Below are 19,369 nucleotides of genomic sequence, written 5' to 3' on the forward strand. Positions count from 1 at the left end.
TATTCATGTCTTTGTATGCATTCTTCCATTCATTTGTGTGTGCACCAAGTTTCAGATTGTGTTGGTATATTCCCAAAGTAGCTGGTGTACACGCTTATAAGCACCTTCTGGGTTTGAGCTAACTGATGTTTTTAATCCATTCTAGAATGATTTCCATACCCATATATTTCATAATCCCATAGCAAACCCTGTAGTCTGGCTTAAACCGCAAACAGCTCAAGCCAGGTCACTTGGGCTCCTGCCTCCTCAATCACAATTCACGCTAAGAGGTTTTCCCGCCCAGTCGTGTGCGAGCCTTCTCTACTAGAGAAAGCAAGCGTCTTCACCTCAGGCAGAAGCCAAGATGACTTCGTATCACGACGCATGCAGCTACAGCTCCGTAATGTGAAGGCTTTCTCAGGAAGGAGGAAAGGAGGACTGAACACGCACGCCTTCTAACTAGACCTTGTAGTGCCCGACCTGTGGCGTGGCACAAATCCCAGCAGAAACAATCAACAGAAGCAGTGGAGAGAAACAACCAGAGAGCACACAGATTTTTAAAGGATTTTTATACTATATTAAAAAAAACACAAAATAAAAAAGGGATCCATCAACATATATTTTAGAAGTCCATCCAAGAGTTTCAGTGTCCACCAGCCATGGACACAACAGCCATGCCTGTGTCATTGTTCAGTCTGTAGCTCATGTAAGGATCAAGGAGGTGACTTTAAGTTACAATCAAACTTGCTCTGCTAGATCCAAGACCCTGAATTTATCCAAATTGTAGAAACATGCTTTTACCACCCGTCCACCAAAATACCTCCCATTCAGATCCACCACAGCTGAAAGGCAAACAAAACAACGGTCAGTTAATACAGGGATCTTGAAAGACATGGAGACAAATAGTAACTTTAATATTTGCTAAATTCTTTAATAGTACAACAAACCTTTAATTGCTGATTCGACTCTCTCAAATTCTAAAAATATCCGTACTGCTTCATCATCAGGGGCACCAGGAATCTAGAATGGAAAGGAATGTAGGAATAAAGTTGTTTGTGCACACACTCTAATTTCAATTATTAACATATATGTATATTCGTGTACACATACTCGACAAAAGCGGTCAGCCATCAAGGAAATAAACTGCTCATATCATAAACTGTGTTTTTGAGGTTCTGTGTTAGGGGGCTGAGACCACATACCTAAAGCTAAGTAATGCAGTCTGTAATCGAGTGTTATACAGTCAGCAGACACAGGGTGAAGCAGCAGCAGCAACAGCTACACAGCTGTCCTCACAGGTCTACATTTTCACTAGCTTTGTTTAGAGGTCCAAGCTTTCTACAATATGGCTTCATGGCATGTATGTAAGCATGAGTCCAGCTAGTTCCCAGGAGTCCTCACCCAGCCCAAAGCCCCTTCCTCTGCCACCCCCCCCACACTCTATTCAAAGCCTGGCTCACATGTGACAGTAATAAGGCCTTCTTCATTTGTTTCGGCTGACAGCATTCTCAAGATCTCAGTGCCAATACTCCTAGGTCTACTAATTTTGTATTTCCTGGTTGTTATGTGCTGTCTCTTCATCTGAACATATCCTTGAAAATGCAACACGTTTTTGGTGTCTTAAATGTTCTCAGTACAGAATGGGCTCCATGAGAGGCATGAAATACTTGCAAATGTAAAATGTTTCCATTATACTACTAAATAAACTCTACTTTTGTTTTTACATTTAACACTACCAGACAGCTGGGAGTAGTGATGATGCCTTTAGTCCTGGCACTTAGGAGGCAGAGACAGGAAATCTCCGTGAGCTCAAGGTCAGCCTGCCTACAAAGGAGACCTTGTCCTACAAGCAGAACAAACACAAATCACCCAGTCTAAGTGAAATGTGTTGGCTTTTATAGGGAGACAATGTTACTAGATCAACGCCACTTGTAGAGGGGGACTTATAATCCACCAATTGCAAGAGAAAAATCTCCGTACCTCAAATATCACACATTTCCCAACTTTGCCATATTTTTCACATTCTTCCTTGGTTTCAACTTCCAAGTCTTCATCGACCTCTCCTGCACCAACCATGTTCTATATACAGAGAAGCAAACACAGGCGTAATTTACAAATGTCTGCAGCTTTCAGAAATAACACTTTCTTTCATAAAGGCAAATGTTCTCTCCCCTCTACTCAGCCAGAACTAGAACTTTGCACACACTGGGAAGTGCTCCAACACTGAGTCCCATCCTAGATGTGGGATATGTTCTAATCCCAAAAGACAGAATGGAAAATTCTGCCTCTAAGGTACTAGAGCTGGCATTTCTGCAAACAGAGAGCAAGCTCTGAAAAGTGTTATAACAGTATCTGTGTACCAAAGAGGATGTTTCAGAATTGTCTAACCATTTTAACTAATTAGTCGCTGCAGTCTCATGTAACATTTTACTGAGAGGATAACCTAAAACCCATCTGTAAGGATCTACCCAAAGGTATTATTTGTAAAAGTATCATTTTCAACAATCTTTTCAAAAATGTATTTTTTAAAAAAAATGTATGGGCGTTTTGCTTGAATGTATGTCTGTGTACCATTTGAGTGCCTGGTGCCCTCAAGAGGCCAGAAGAGGGTAGATCCCCGGGAACTGGAGTTATGGACAGCTGTGGACCATCATGTGGTTGCTGGGAAACAAACTCGGGTCCTCTGGAAGAGCATCGCATGCTCTTCCCACTGAGCCATTGCTCCAGCCCATATTCTCAGTATTTTATAGGCTACCAGTGGGACTTTGTGAAAGCCTGTAAAGACAGGTAGACGGGTGACATAGGAGCAAGGACAAGTTTCTTTTACTTCTTACCCTCAGCAAGACCACTTTAGTAGGGCACTTAAGAATTTCAGTTAATGGATTTGAATCCGACTTCTTGGATGCATCTGTATCAAAACATGAGACACTATGATCGTTAGTTTTAATTTTCCTAATCTAGACATGTAAAATCTAGACATAATTAAATCTAGAGGTCTAGAAAGGTCTGTGAGAATGCCTGTGAGACAGTATCTTAGTTATATTTACTGAAATGGGAGGAACCCTGAAGTTTGGGGGCCCAGACCAAACAAGGATGGGAAAAGGAAACCAAGGACTAGTTAGTATGCATTCACTCATCACTCTCTGCTCCCAACTACATGCTACGTGACTAGCTGCTTCATGTTCCTGGTGCCTCGACTGCCCCTTAGTAACAGATTGTAACCTGGATTTGGATCGAGCCAAATAAACACTTCCTCTCATAGTTGCTTTTGTCAGGTTATTTTACCACAGCAACAGGAAATGGAACTGAGGGAACAGGAAGTGTTACTGAGTCCCAGCCCAAGACTAATTCAATCACATGCCAACTTCATCACTGTGTCCTAGAGTCATCTATGCACCAGGCCCTGCCGTAAAAGCATGCTCCTCTTTGCTATATGCATTTATAGTATTATCTGAAAGTTTCTAGCTTTTACCCACCATCTTTTGCTCATTTCACTTCCTGAAGGGCTGGCAGAGCACAGTTTATAATATTTACTGATAATCTTTGTCTTGGAATACCAGTTTAAGGTTGCTGGCAAAGACAATTATCTAGTTACTAGCTACACTGACTTTAGATCCTACTGTAAACTGAGATAAGTCTGTTTTTAACTAGCAGCTAGCAGTGAGGCGACTGGCTGCGGCTGAGGCTGTGCACCAACAGGATTGTCAGTGGACTTGTTACCAGAAGTAAACCAGAACCACATCTATACTGAAAGGAAAAAAGCCTGAGACCCAGGGAAGGCGCGGAGAAAGCAAACACAATCTTTAAGCATTATATCAAGCTCTAAAGATACTTTGCCTAATCAAAGCAGCTGGGAAATTTTGCTCCCACAAACATATTTCATGTCTGCCTTGGTTCTGAAACATAAAGACAAGTCTGAGACTTCTTGGTTTCATAATACAGAAGTGGAAAGCATGTCACAGCAGCAGGAGCAGTCACTGCTCCCCGAGGAGGATGCACCATCCCTCTGGAATGAAGGACCCACACGCTCTGTGAACTTACCCTGAGCCTCGCCCTTCTCTGTCGCATCCCCCACAATGATCTTGCCGCCACGCTTGCTGGTCTTCTCCACAGACAATGCAGTACTCAGCCCTTGCTCGTGTTTCCCCAGTCCCTGACCTTCCCGGAAGCCATACTTCTGCATAATCTTATGAGCCACTGTGCCACTGTGAGGGAAGGAAGAGGATCCTTAGAGCTAACGCCACTGATACCAGAACACACTGGACACACTCTGGCCACAAAGAAAGCATTTGAAAAACCTTTTCCCGTGTTAAGAGCACTAATAGAATTAGATTCTTGGTCTGCTGCTTTCAAGAGGGCAGCAATTTACTCCCGGTGTCAAAGGTCTCAAGGGTGTCCCCGTCGACTCGGCTTTGCACCCAAGCTCAGCTCCCACTAGACCTGCACCTACTTATATTCTGCAGTTCCTTTCAGAGATCCTTTTGAACAAACTATTTCAGGGCAAAGGAAACTCCTACAAAGGCTAAACTATTCTGTATTGGAGCTTTCTTAAGTACAAGTTAAAAATCCAATTCCTGTTTAAATGAAAACCAAACAAAGCGACAATTTTTATGGTGAGCAGGAAGGACTAGACCCAGAAGCTTTCCCTGCCCTCTTCCCCTCCAGTGCAGCGCGGTCAATGACCGGGCACTGTCCTCTAAGACAGTGTGCTGGAACCACACCAACAGATGCAGTCTCCATTAGCAGCTGCTGAGACAGTGTGACTGAAGAAAGAACTCCCATTATTTGAAAAGTCCTCCTGCTGCTCATGAGTCCAGCTGTCTACTCCAGCTTTCTTTAGTACCTCCTGAGGGTTCTCAGAACCTAGACTACAAGCAGCACTCTGTTTAACAGCACGGAACAAAAAAAATAGGGCGATGCCACCTGAGCAGTCTTTCACAGCATCAGAACAGAAATGAAATATAGTGGCACCGCACTCCTGCAATCCTAACATCGTTACTCCAGAGACTGAGGCAGGTGGTCAAAGAATAGTCAGTTTGAGGCCAACCTGCGCTATAAGGAGACAAAAATAAATAAATAGATAGATAGATAGATAATCAAATCCACTAGTCTCATTCAAATGTCAATCTTAAATTTGATTTTTTTTCACCACACTATGACAAATACTATAGTTAGACTGACAGAGGTGTTGTCTGTCCGGGGGAGTGGTTAGGCACAGAGCGCAGCATCCGAGCAAGGGCCAGTGCACAGCAGCAAACCTTCCACCACTGAGCCCATCTCCAGCCTACAGTTTCTTAGAAGCAAAGGTGTAAAAGCACAGTCTAAGGCAAACAACCCATTTCCTCAGGAAAACCCAGTGCCCCTCATCCTTTGGAGAGAACATGAAGCATCTCCAATTCCTAGAGCAACTTTATCTGCATATTATGAGAAATGATATCATCAACAGAAACTTCTCCTGCGGAGCACAATGTGTTTAGATTATCCCTGACTTATATAGAAGGCTGCTTTGTACAAACCCTCACTGTTTTGGAAAACACTCAGCATGGTATGAAACACTAATCCTTTATAGAGCAACATATGACCAAACAAGTATTGCTCTAGAAATCCAAGTGGATTCATTTTCAAAAGAGTTCCACCTATTGAAAAAAATCAGCAAACACTTCACAGGCTAGCCTAAAACTCAAGACTCCTTCTGCCCCCATCTTCAGGGTGCTGTGACTGCAGGACTGAGCCACACCCCCAACCTCAGAGTCTTAAGGCACTTCAACATTCTCTCGGCTAGACAGGACACTTAGCACTCACCCCATGTTAGCAAGGAAGGAGTTGCTGGGGCCTGTTGGAGATCTTGGTCTGTCCGGCTCCTCATACACGGGGGGAGGAATAGCAGCTTTGGAAGACTGTGATCTCGGTCTTGAGTCCTCTTCATAAGGAAAATCGCGGGGTACTGTTGAAGAAAAGCAAAGCAGGCTCACTCAGCTCTGCGAAAACCCCAGAAGGTTCACTGGCTTCCACTCTCAACCGTGAATGACATAACCTACCTTTCTGTTATGTTCTTTCTTTCCTAGAGAACAGCGTCCCTATCTCATAGTTTTGGTTTACAGGATCTGTGTAGCGTTTTCAAAACCAGAAGTGGAAGGGGATTCTCCGTTCTACTGGGCATATGCTCCCAAGTGTCCTTTTTCACATCTTTCTGAAATGCTGCTCACCTGTTCAAGCCCTTACTTAAAGGACATCTCTTTCTAGACTGTAAGATCTCTGTGTGCTCCAAGGAGATGCAGTGTAACAACTCTCAAGAGCCCCATAGCATAAGCGTTGCTCTAGACACTATTTTAGCTAGCCGCAATGACAATTAAAACCCATCTTTAAAGTCAGGACCATAAGGACCGTATTACCCACTTGTGCATTAGCATCAACAGGAAGCTGTCAAGACATCAGATACATGGGCCCTGTCGGCAGAAACTGGTTTATTGTTTGTCAGGTGTTTTGTTTGTACAATATATATTTAATCATATTCTTAAATTATCTTCCTTTAAAACATAATAGTATAATGCATATTAAAGAATATTGGGGCTGAAATAGTGGTTCAATGGTTAAGAGCACTGGCTATCATACAGTGTATATCATATCATACACTGGCTATCATACTGACCAGGTTCAGTTCCCAGCACCACACAGTGGCTCATAACCTACATAAATCCTGCTCCAGGAGATACAATGCTCTATTCTAACCTCCACAGGTACCAGGCACAATGCAGGCAAAACACTCATACACATAAAATTACAATAAAATAAATATCTTCAAAAGATTATTGATGACTCTGTACTGGCTGGTTTTGTGTGTCAACTTGACACAAGCTAGTGTTATCACAGAGAAAGGAGCCTCCCTCGAGGAAATGCCTCCATGAGATCCAGCTGTAAGGCATTTTCTCAATCAGTGGTCAAGGGTGGGAGGCCCATTGTGGTGGTGCCATCCCTGGGCTGCTAGTCCTGGGTTCTATAAGTAAGCAGGCTGAGCAAGCCAGAGGAAGCAAGCCAGTACGTAACATCCCTCCATGGCCTCTGCATCAGCTCCTATATCCTGCCCTGTGTGAGTTCCAGACCTGACTTCCTTGGTGATGAGCAGCAGTATGGAAGTGTAATCTAAATAAACCCTTTCCTCCCCAACTTGTTTCTTGGTCATGATGTTTTGTGCAGGAATAGAAACCCTAAGACAGGCTTTACTTTTATTTATTTTTGTTTTAGGTATATGAGTGTTTCTGCTGCATGTATACCTATGTACCGTGTGCATGCGTGTGTGGTGCCCATGAAGGACAGAGGAAGGTGACAGATTCCCTAGAACTGGAGTCAACAGATGGCTGTCATCCACTCTGTGAGTGCTAGGAATTGAACCGGGGTCTTCTGGAAGAGTAGCGAGTGCTCTTAACTGCTGAGCTATCTCTGCAGGCCCAGCCATTTATTTTTATAAGTTTAGGCACAGCTCCGTACAAAACATGGGGCAAAGCCCAACCGTAACTTCTGAGTTTTAGAGGAGCTCCAGGAGACCTGACAGTGGGTGGTCATGTTTATAAGTAGACGAATGCTGCTCAGTCACACTCTCAATCTCAGTTACAAAATCTGCTATGGGCAAAACCACTCATGCACACAAAATTAAAATAAATAATAAATATTTTCAAAAGATTATTGATGGCTTTTAGTTTTGTTTCAATTACTTTATTTTTGTTTTATGTGCATGAGTGTATTGCCTGCATATATTCATCGAGCATAAGCTAGCCTGGAACATCACTATAGAGCACAGGCTACCCCTGAATTTGAACACTTCCTGCTGCTGTCCTTCATGCTAGTCAAGGGGCGTTAGCTACTATTTATTATTGCTCTAATTTACTTCAAATGAACCTATTGCAAACATGAAACCTTGATGGAAATAACAATAAAAATGAAGTTATCTTCTTGTATAAAAATCTCCACTTCAGGCTGGGCACTTAATCTCAGCAACCAGGAGGCAGAGGCAGGGAGATCTCTAAGTTCAACACCAGTCTGGTGTACAAACTAAGTTCCAGGACAGACAAGGCTATACAGAGAAACCCTGTCTTGAACCTTACCCTGCAAAGGAAAAACAAAAACAAAAACAAACCAAAAGAACAAGAACAAAAATAAAACCCAAGAACAACAAAAAAACCCAAACCAACTCTGTATTTCTGAGTCTGGTATTAAAAAGTCCCAAGTGAAGCCGGGCGTGGTGGCGCACTCCTTTAATCCCAGCACTCAGGAGGCAGAGGCAGGCAGATTTCTGAGTTCGAGGCCAGCCTGGTCTACAAAGTGAGCTCCAGGACAGCCAGAGCTATACAGAGAAACCCTGTCAAAGCATCCCAGGTATAGCAGGAAGCAAGGCCACTGTGACTTCAGGGATGAAAACCAGGCTATTCTGCTCTAAACTCAGGACACAAGAGAGTCAAGCTTAGGATCTTCACTGTCCACAAATACCTGTGTGAGAATAGGTAATAAAAGAAAGCGAGGCACATACACTCTTTGTCTTTCTCTACAAGAGACGTCGGTGGGGCGATGGCAGCTCCTCCCATACCTGTGAAGACACAAGGATTGTGATTAGCAGTATATTTTAAGGAATAAGCCAAATTAGCATACCAATTTGGCACTTGTGTAGTAAGTAATTACAGCTTCCTGTTTCCAATTGAGCAAACAGAGATGAATCTGAAGAAGTGGAATAAATCCAGTTCCCTGTGATACCAAAGCCAATGCCCCAGCAAGCACAGCTGGATCAGGGACAATGCCCCAGCAAGCACAGCTGGATCAGGGACAATGCCCCAGCAAGCACAGCTGGATCAGGGACAATGCCCCAGCAAGCACAGCTGGATCAGGGACAATGCCCCAGCAAGCACAGCTGGAACAGGGACAATGCCCCAGCAAGCACAGCTGGAACAGGGACAATGCCCCAGCAAGCACAGCTGGAACAGGGACAATGCCCCAGCAAGCACAGCTGGATCAGGGACAATGCCCCAGCAAGCACAGCTGGATCAGGGACAATGCCCCAGCAAGCACAGCTGGATCAGGGACAATGCCCCAGCAAGCACAGCTGGATCAGGGACAATGCCCCAGCAAGCACAGCTGGATCAGGGACAATGCCCCAGCAAGCACAGCTGGATCAGGGACAATGCCCCAGCAAGCACAGCTGGAACAGGGACAATGCCCCAGCAAGCACAGCTGGATCAGGGACAATGCCCCAGCAAGCACAGCTGGAACAGGGACAATGCCCCAGCAAGCACAGCTGGATCAGGGACAATGCCCCAGCAAGCACAGCTGGATCAGGGACGCCTCTGGGGAGTATGAGTCCTAGCTCTTAGGAACACGTTAGGCAGTGCCACCATTCCTGCCCATGTCTGCTGGTCAGATAACATGAACACAAACTGAAAGACATGACAACTAGGATATCATGAACAGACTGTAAGGAACTCTTCATTACATGAATCCCAAAATACACAGTGTCCTGGCCATACCTCTAGCATTAGCAATCTGGGAGGTCACCGAGAGCTGTCACTTCCAGCACCAGAAGGAGACCCTGTGTCAAGCGTCTCACCCAGATGTATTGTGACTTTAATCAGTGGAATAGTAAGACCAATTGAAATTGGTTATAAAACCATGCTGTATCAATCAGCCTAAAAGGTTTCACAAAAGAAATGAAGGCCAGTAGAGATGCACTATGATGAACAGAGCGGGTGATGATGAACAGAGCGGGTGGTGATGAACAGAGCAGGTGGTGCACATTAACTAGAAATATAACCCTAAAGAAAGGAGGCTGACATTTCACTTCTTAAGACATATTTGTAACAGACATTTAAAACGTTATTTTCTGTTTTGTTCATGCAGACCGGCCTTGAGCTTGTGCTCCTGTTTCTATTAAAGTGCCAGGACTACAGGCACACACCACTGTGCCCACTGAGGAGAACCCAAGCTATAGATTTAGCATAGTAAGACGGGATGGTTCACAGCCCCAGTGCCGCGGACTCTGATCGCCCTGCTTAGGCAGCAGGTGAACATGAAAGAGGCTCCGTGGATGCTCGGATGCAGCGGAGTCATCAGCAAATGTGCCCCGGATGTGGGGTCTCCTCCTACATCCAGGGCTGGCCAGAAATGCTCTGGGTTGGAGAAGAGGCAAAAGATGACCAGGCCTCAATTAAGGAGAAGCGCAGAAGTAGACCTAATGCTGTTTCAAAGCAGGTGTTTCGCCATGTTAGTAAAGTTCACAGTAGAGAAGATATTAAACAGCATAAAGCAAAGCTGCTACGGAATGTGGACTGGTGAGAATCTAGGGCACTGGCCCAGCCCCCCAATTACTCAAACCAATGTGAAATACACCATGTTCACGGGAAAGGGAAAGCAAAGCCGGGACAGTGCTGAGTCTAGGGCGAGCTTGTCCACGCTCACGCCTTACTTCTTTTCCTCCGCTCTCGCTCATAATCTTCATCCTCATCAGAATCAGGGTCTGGTCGTCTTGAAAACCCACTGGCTTCGTGTCTGTCTTTACGCCTCCTGTAATGACAAAGTAACAAATGGCCATCCCTGATACATTAGGACAGAGCCCAAATAAAGCTTAACTGTCATTATGACTTCCTCTTGGCAAAACAAGACGAAGAAACAAACAAAAAACCCAAAGAGAAAGAAAGAAAAATGTTCACTGAATATAATTAATTCTTTTTTTTTTTTTGAGGGGGGAGGGTTTCGAGACAGGGTTTCTCTGTGTAGCCCTGGCTGCTCTGGAACTCACTTTGTAGACTAGGCTGGCCTCGAACTCAGAAATCTGCCTGCCTTTGCCTCCCGAGTGCTGGGATTAAAGGCGTGCGCCACCACTCCTGGCTTAAATAGTTAATTCTTATATGTATTCTGGGAATGGATTCAATAGAAAAATTTAAAAGAAAAAAAATGAACAACTTTAATGGATACATGGGCATAATTCATAGGGAAAAAATTTTGACATCTAACTTTGGATAATATGGCATATGATTTCAGGAGCTGGGAGGGGAGAGGGAGAAAAAAACTACAGTCAGGATTTAATATATGAGAGAATAAATTAAATTAAATAATAAAATTAAGAAATAATCCCATTACCTATAATTTTAAATTATAAGTATTATATAAGTACATTATAAGTAAATTAAAAAAAAATACATGTAATTTCACCTGGCTCAAAAGTAGGAAAGGAAGCCAGGTATAGTGGCCCAAGCCTTTAACCCCAGCACCCGGGAGACAGAGGAAGGTAGAGTTCTTGAGTTTGAGGCGAGGCAGGTCTACAGAGTGATTTCCAGGACAGCCAGAGCTACACAGAGAAGCCTTGTGTCAAAAAAACCAAAACCAAAATACAGTAAAGGAATAGCATTGAAATACTCTAAATGTGGTTCTAGCAGTCACAAACCAGGGAAAAATGGCAACAATGGAGTCTGCTGTTTTGATTCTGAAACAGGGCTGGCCTTGAACACTACATGGGTGGGATTACAGGCATGCACCACCACACCTGGATACCAGTGGGTTTTCAAAGTTATTTTTCTAATTCATGCAAAGTCTATACTTTAGGTTTTCTGAGTCTATAAATAAATTTTCTCAAGTGTGCCATCAATGTGGGTAAACCCTTGTTGACTGAAACCATAACCTCAGGCCTAGAGACAACAATAAAATTCACTCACTGTAACACACATTGACAGAAGACATTTGCTCCCAAATCAAAAGGAAACTTACTTTTCTCTTTCCTCTATTTCCTTCTGTCTTTCCAGCTCCCGCTGCCTCTGCCGCTCTTCTCTCTGGCGCTTCACCACTTTCTCATAGTCATTGGGGAACATAGGGTCATATTCATCAGCTAAGGGGATCAGAACTTCCCCTGCAGAAAACCCACTGGGCACAGGGTCCTGAGGAAGTAAAAAGCCCTAAGTGAGTGCCATGTCACATCCTGCAGGTTTCTCACAGAAGCCAAGGTCACAGGATGAGGCAAGAGAGGCCTTCCAGATTATCTAAGGATCCTCTGTTTCCTGGTGAGTCAACAAGTGCCCAGGAGGCCTCCCCTCAGCAGATGGCAGCACAACCTGGCAGTTAAGCCAAAGCTTATTTACAGAAAAGCACTGACAAACATAGCATCTCTTAAATGAGGCTTAAACAGTCACACTCGTCATCTGAATGGCATCTGTACAAACATACATGTGAAAGTGGATTATCATTTCCCAGACTTTCCTTGCTCCCTCCAGACAGTGTCTCACAGAGCCACACACTAGACACACAGCCAAGGATGACTTGAACACCTCCCAGCCTTCTGCGTCCCTGGAGCCGGTCCTATCAATGACATGCAGCACTATGCCCACTTTTTACTTTTAATGCTTTCCTCTAAAATAGTTCCAATACTGTTAACATACAATTAGAAATAACCTTGTAGTGTACGTTAGAAGGATTAAGTTACAGGTAATCCACTGGAGGCAATCCACTGAAACCATTAAGATGACCATACAGGAGCTGGAGACACACATCAATAATTAAGTGCACTGAGTGCTTTTCTAGGACTCAGGTTTCACTGTCCCACCTCTATCCTAGGGATGCACCGCACAGGCAACAGGCACACGTGTGGTGCACGGAAGCATGCAGGCCAAGCACTCACAAACAGAAAAATGTTTACACGACCACGTAGTTTTATAGTTTTCACCATGATGGATAGACAGTCAGTAAAAACAAATTAGAGAGCAGAAGGCAGAGAAGTTACAGAAAGATATTCTAACATTGTATAATTTTATAATGCCCGGGGGTATGTACGATTGAAAGGACAAGCTTTCCTTTTTTACCCACCTTTCCCTCCTGACATTTCCATAATCAACTATATTAGGTAACAAAGGTTTTGATGGTGATTAAGTAAGCCTTGGGTTGAAAACAATAAATACTACTGAAGAGACCTTGTGTGGGGCTGGGGCTGCTCAGAGGTTAACAGTGCTCACTGCTCCATCCGAGGACAGTTGGGAGGCTGACTCTCAGCACCCACACAGGGTTCACAAATGCCTATCGCCAGCCTCCATGTGTACACACACATACACACACACATGCACAAATAAAAATGAGGTAAGTCTTATAAAAAGAGCAACATCCTTGCAGAATAGAGAAAAACAGTGGGTGCAGGCAGGCTTACCTTCAGCCCAGCTGCCACGTGAGGTGGTGTGTCTGCAATCTGCCGGTCATCTGAGGAGCCGCCTCGCTTTAGGTCGATGACCGGAGCAAGCACTGTACTTTGCTTGGTCCTTTGGCTCTGACATCAGAAACAAGAAAAACACACCAAACTTTCAAATTAAAATTCATGCTACTTGCAACAAAGTCACCTTTTCTGGTCTCTGTAACAAATTTTTGGCTATGATAAAATGAGCCTTAAACAGTAGAAGTCTAATACAATCAGTGTTTTGACTATTTTCTGAGGGTCTTATAGAACCCAGGCTAGCCTCCAGTGCCCTACATAGCTGATGCTGAACTTGGATGCCTGACCTCTTCCCTCATACTGCTGAGTGTTGTTCATCACCAGACCCAGTTTACGCACAGGGGATTTAACAGAGGACTTCCTGAAAACTAGGCAAACACTCTACCAACTGAGCTGCCTCTTCATCCCCCTTTTCCCCTTTTTTAAAAGCACAGATTTCCTCTACTTTTCTATAAAGTCTACAGTGCATGTGACCACTTTATGGCTAGCCTTAAGATCCACCTCTCTGTCTCCAGAGGGTGAGTTCTACCCTACTTCGTTTAGAATGATTACCCCAACCAAATAAAAATTATTTAATATGTATGTATGCATGCATGATTGGGTAAGCATACATCTGTGTGAGGCCTGGGTCTCTCTCCTTCCACCATGGGGTTCTAGGGATCAAACTCAGGTCATCAGCCTTCACTCACCGAGCCATTTCACCACCCCTGCCAGTTTCCTAAATGTACTTCTGATTTCTCCATCTTCAGCAGTCCCCCTTCTCTGATACCATCTCCATTTTCTCTGGGACACTGTTATTACAAATGCTGCTTATTCTACATGTCTCCTTAACTTATACCTCTATGTTCTCGCATATCCAAAACCTGTTCAGATTAAGGTTAAAGCTTATAGACAAGAATATCCCAGCCGGGTGTGGTGGTGCACGCCATTAATCCCAGCACCGGGGAGGCGGAGGCAGGCAGATATCTGAGTTGGAGGCCAGCCTGGTCTACAGAGTGAGTTCCAGGGCAGCCAGGACTACACAGAGAAACTGTCTAGAAAAACAAAACAACAAAAAACTTAAAAAAAAAAAAAAAAAAAGAATATCTCAGCAAGCTGGTGAGCAACACCAAATTCTCAGGTTGCTAAGATGCCATGGCCATCCGTGTGGACTAGAGGTTGTCATGAAAGTTTAAATTCTCAGTATTTAAAGGGTACAAACTTTCACTCTTATCAGGAAGTCTGAGCTCTCTGGACTTTAACGGTGCTTTAAGCAAACAACATATCATCCAGGAATCATAAAAAAAAAAAAAAATCACAATATAAACCCTAACTTCCCACAGTAGGGTTATGACAATCACTTATTTGCTCATTTTAAAATTTAATTTGTAGTTTCAAAAATGAAATACAAATGAAACCATACCTTCACCTTTCAGATACAGGTACATTTTCTCTACCAAGTATTTTTACAAGCGTGGCTAGTACTCTGAGAAAGGCACTGAAGAGCCCAAGAGAACCAATACAGTGCAACTTCACTTCCTCATAAGAATCAACCACATAGAGAAGCCTCAAGATTCAGGTCAGAAGGTTAGCAGATGAATTCTAAAGTAATGGTCCATTTTGACAAATTAAAATCTACTTGCTGGCCAGGCGTGGTGGCACACGCCTTTTATCCCAGCACTTCAGAGGCAGAGGCAGGCAGATTTCTGAGTTCGAGGCCACCCTGGTCTACAAAGTGAGTTCCAGGACAGCCAGGGCTAAACAGAGAAACCCTGTCTCAACAACCCCACCCCCACAAAATCTATTTGCAATCTCAAGATATTTGCTAATAGCTGACATTAAAATATACGCATAGTTGGGTGGGGTGATATTCCCAGCACTTGGTAGGCAGAGACAGGCAGACCTCTGTGAAACTGGGGCCACCTTGGTCGACACAGACAGTTCAAAGCCACATACTGAAATCTTATGTTGAAAACAAACAGAAACAAAGAAAAAGAAAAAGCTGCACTGTCTCCAAGACAATGCCAAGTCTAACAGGTATACAACACAGCAATTCCCACCTATAACTATATATCCTGGGTATGTTCACAAACATCAGAGCCTTTCATAGTGTACACGATTATTAACCCAACCAAATAAAATTTACTTAACATGTATGTATATATGTTTGTATGCATGTTGGGGTGGCTCTGATTATTCTGCAAAGCTCAATTCCAAACTTCTTACAATAAACTAGCTGGGACCCAGCCTAGGCCAGAAGTCCCAGACTATTAGGACTAGGGGTATGAAAACAGCATCTGTAAACAGTTTGCAGTCAGTCTCAGGCATGCTCCAGTCTAAAGCCAGTCTCATGGCTTTTTTTAATTCCCACTCCATGAATGGTCCTGCTGTTTCCAAGAGCCAGGAGAGGCAATCAGCTCTCCACCCCTCGCCCACCCACTCTTTTCTACGTATCCAGCAAGGGGGCAAAGAGCAAGCTTAAAGGAACTCAGCGGACTTGCCCTCTCCTGCCCTGGGCCTGTTCTTACCTTGGCCTGAGTGAGCGCCGCCTTCTTCACCTGGAGCTGGGACTGCAGGAGCTTGAAGTTTTTGGACCAGCCTTCAGTTTTTGAGTCACTGGTCTCCACTCCCAGGTCATCATATAGGGACATCTTTTTGGTTTAATGCTGAAAGACAAGCAGGGACAGAGATTAAAAGATGCAAAGCAGAAGCAAGTTATGAATGTCTCTGTGTTAAAACAGCTGCACCATGGACCCTCCTGTCACAAATGCAGGGTTCTTTCTAATCTGCAAAACTATACTTAGGCACTAGTTTAAAAACAGTCCTCAGCCTGGCGTGGTGGCACGCGCCTTTAAACCCAGCACTTGGGAGGCAGAGGCAGGCGGATTTCTGAGGCCAGCCTGGTCTACAAAGTGAGTTCCAGGACAGTCAGAACTATACAGAGAAACCCTCTCAAAAAACTAAAAAAGAAAAAACAAACAAACAAAAGTCCTCAGGGCTCTCATGTAGCTCAGGCTGGCCTTGAACTTATCACAAAGACGAGGTTGGCTTTGAACTTGTGACTCTTTCCTACACCTCTTGAGTGCTGGGATATGCCACTATGTCCAGCCTAGAATTAATTCTCAATCTAAAAGACTATGGTGAACTGACTTATGAGTCAAATCCTTCAGTTATAGAACTGATAATGGAGTAAGACGGAAGCTCTCTATGTGGGGCATTATTAACTATAAAGTTCCAGGTGCCAAAGAGATGGCTCAGTGGGTAGGAGTACTGGTTGCTCTTCCAGAGGTCCTGAGTTCAGTTTCCAACAACCACCTGTAATGGTGGCTCAGAACCATCGATGAGTCCCAGGAGGGCCAGGGCTGTTACAAAAAGAAACCCTGTCCATAAATAAATAAAATCCCTCACAGGTGAAACCCTGTCCATAAATAAATAAAAATCCCTCACAGGTGTGGCCAGCCATTGGGTTTTAGTAGATTCCAGATGTAGCTAACCAAGAGTAACCATCACAAGTCTAAAAGTCTACCTCTGTTAGCTTGATCCACACCACAATCATATCTTATACTCAGGACTTAATGATGTTTTACCGAATCATTTATACCCTTCCGTGTGTAGCTATGCCATCTCTGATAGTTCACATTTCCCATCCGTATTACCAAGATACCATTGGCCAGGGACTGTTAAAAACAAACTAACCAGAGTAACTAAAGCAAACAGCGCAGCAGATTTCTCTACTGTTCTGAAAGACTTGTAGAATGACCTACTAGAGGGAACTCTTCCCTGTTGGAAAGATGTGTGAAAAATTTATGCGGGGGACAGGTGGTGGGGGGGAGGAGGTACATAATAACAAATCAGGGGGTCAACAAGAACCCATATGGTAGGAGAAAAATGACGCCTGTAGGAAATCACACATGTGATTTCCACGTGTGGCTTGTCCTCGGAACTCTTAATCTCCTGCCTGCACCTTCCAAGCACTGGAATTCCAGACATATTGCCACCCTGGGCTCCATTACTCATATTTACTAAAATTTGTTATCTCGAAATGTTTACAGCTCAGCCCAGTATAAATGTGTCCCCATGATTTAAAAGAGCCACCTGTTGCAGAGAGACAGGCCTCACCTATTCCCAGAACAAGCAGAATTATAACAAGAACTTATGTCAATGGTCCCCCCTTCCTGACTTCTCAAAGGAAGGTCTGACTGATCACCCTTCTAAGTCCCTCTTCATCCTCTGTCACAGCCTTAAACTGCAGAATACTCTACAGCGCTTCTCTGCTCTTGCTTTCCCTCTTCCTCATAGGTGCAGCCTTTCCACTTGTAATAAAACTCCTCTTCCAGGTCTTTCCAGCTTGTAATCTGGTTCTTCGGATCAATCCAGGCCTGGGTTTTCCAACGAGCTTCTTAGAGATCTAACCCCTGGAGAAGCACCTTACTGAGCTTGCAGCACTCATTCAGAGCACAACTGGTCCAAGCAGAAGAAGCTCGAAAGCTAGCGGAGGGACATGAACGCTAAAACTCCCCTTAGCGCAGGCCTGAGCATGCCGGGGGTTACAACAGACACTCTCTGTCCCGGTGAGACAACGGCCTCAACCTTCACTTCAGGTGCTCTGGAAGGAAACAAGTTTTGGGGTTTGTGTTTTGGCTTCTCCATTCCTGAGGCCCGACGCAGTCTGGGTTACTGCGGTCTTGCGACCCAACAACTTGGTCTGGGCATGGGCCATGAAGAGGAGAAAGGTACTTTCTTCACTGTCAAGAGGATCGGGACTGGTGAAGGGGGGATCTAGGTGGCCCGGTGGAACGTGGCAGGCTGAAGGAGCCCAACGTGGAGGGCTGGGAACCCCCCGGGCAGCTCGGGGTGCCCCGCCCGCATCCCCGCGCCCCTCACGGCGCGGCCTAGAGCCGCGGCCTCGCGTCCAGCGCATCCGTGAAGGCGCGCACACCCGAGTCTACGTTCCGGATCAGACCGCCTGCCAGGGCCGCCGCGGCGCCACTCACCCGGCCTTCCGAGACGATTGTGCCCATGGGCCACGGCGGCGGCAGCGCGGAGCCCGGCCGCCCTGCGCGGAAGCCCGCCCACCGCCGGAGTCCGCCGCAGCGCCGAGCCTCCACGGAGTCCGCAAAGGGATGCACCGCGCGGGGTAAGAGAGCGGAGGCTGCCGGGAGTCCACGTCTGCGCCTGCGTGTGACTCGCGGAAGCAAAGCTGCACTCTCCGGCTCGCACTGCACCCTGCTGACGGGAGGACTACATTGCATCTCCTCTCTGCCGGCCAAGAGATGGCGCCATTGGCACAAGGTTTCGAGATTCATGTGCCTTCTGACCTTGGAGTAGGAGCCGAATCCCCTACTAGGCTCCAGGTATTCACTCCCAACTATTCCCTTATATACTAAATGGTGGAAATAAATTTGCAGGCGAGATGTTGCAGAATCTAATAGCATTAAAAACACACACTGAGCTAGGTCTTCAGAGAAAGAATGTAAACACTATAAACCTTGCTCGCTTGGAATAAAAATGCAGCAAATGGCAAAAGAAAGGTCAGAGAAACCAGGGCTTTGTGTAAATATGTTTTCCCCATATTTTTGGTTGCATGTAAAAATTATTTCAAGCTATAGCTGGACAGTTGTGACCCATGCCTTTAATCTCAGCCCTTGAGAGGCAGAGACAGAGATTTCTGAGTTCAAAGCCTGCCTGGTCTATATAGTGAGTTCCAGGACAGCCAGGACTACACAGAAACCCTATTTTGAAAAACAGCAACAATAACAACAACCCCCCCCCCCCCCCGCAAAGGGTGGTGGTGGTGGTGAATTCAAGCTGAAAAATGTATCAGTCAGGGTTCTCTATAGTCAGAGGACCTATAGACTGTCTATATATATTAAATGAATTTATTGCAATGATTTACACTCTGCAGTCCAACTAACCTGACAATGGGCAGCTGTGAATGGGAAACCCAAGAATCTAGTAGTTGCTCTGTCCCACGAAGTAGGTTGTTTCATCTGGTCTTCTGTCTAAGCTACAATCTGAAGAAATCGGTTCCAACAGAGATGCTGTCAAGTAAGTGCAAGAAGGTGACGAGGAGTGAGTCAATCTTCTTTCTCCCAATGTCTTTATGTCCTCAAGTTCCACACCTGGATCCGGAACTTGCTTTGTCCCAGGCTGGCCTTGAACTCAGAGAACTGCTTGCCTCAGTGT

General features: G+C 44.9%; 1 protein-coding gene across 1 annotated transcript; it reads right to left on the bottom strand.

Moving 5' to 3' along the window:
* Positions 1-531: 531 nt before the first annotated feature.
* Rbm17 (RNA binding motif protein 17) lies at positions 532-18,292 on the bottom strand. Its single transcript, NM_152824.1, has 12 exons — positions 18,178-18,292; positions 15,712-15,849; positions 13,145-13,261; positions 11,722-11,888; positions 10,424-10,521; positions 8,501-8,557; positions 5,782-5,923; positions 4,021-4,184; positions 2,814-2,887; positions 1,960-2,058; positions 927-999; positions 532-821 (listed from the first exon to the last, which is right to left on the bottom strand). Exons 2-12 carry the CDS (start codon positions 15,832-15,834, stop codon positions 718-720), a joined length of 1,218 nt encoding a protein of 405 aa, NP_690037.1. The 5' UTR covers positions 15,835-15,849; positions 18,178-18,292; the 3' UTR covers positions 532-717.
* Positions 18,293-19,369: the final 1,077 nt, after the last annotated feature.

Source organism: Mus musculus, chromosome 2 (assembly GCF_000001635.26).
Source record: "Mus musculus strain C57BL/6J chromosome 2, GRCm38.p6 C57BL/6J".
Lineage (NCBI taxonomy): Eukaryota > Metazoa > Chordata > Mammalia > Rodentia > Muridae > Mus > Mus musculus.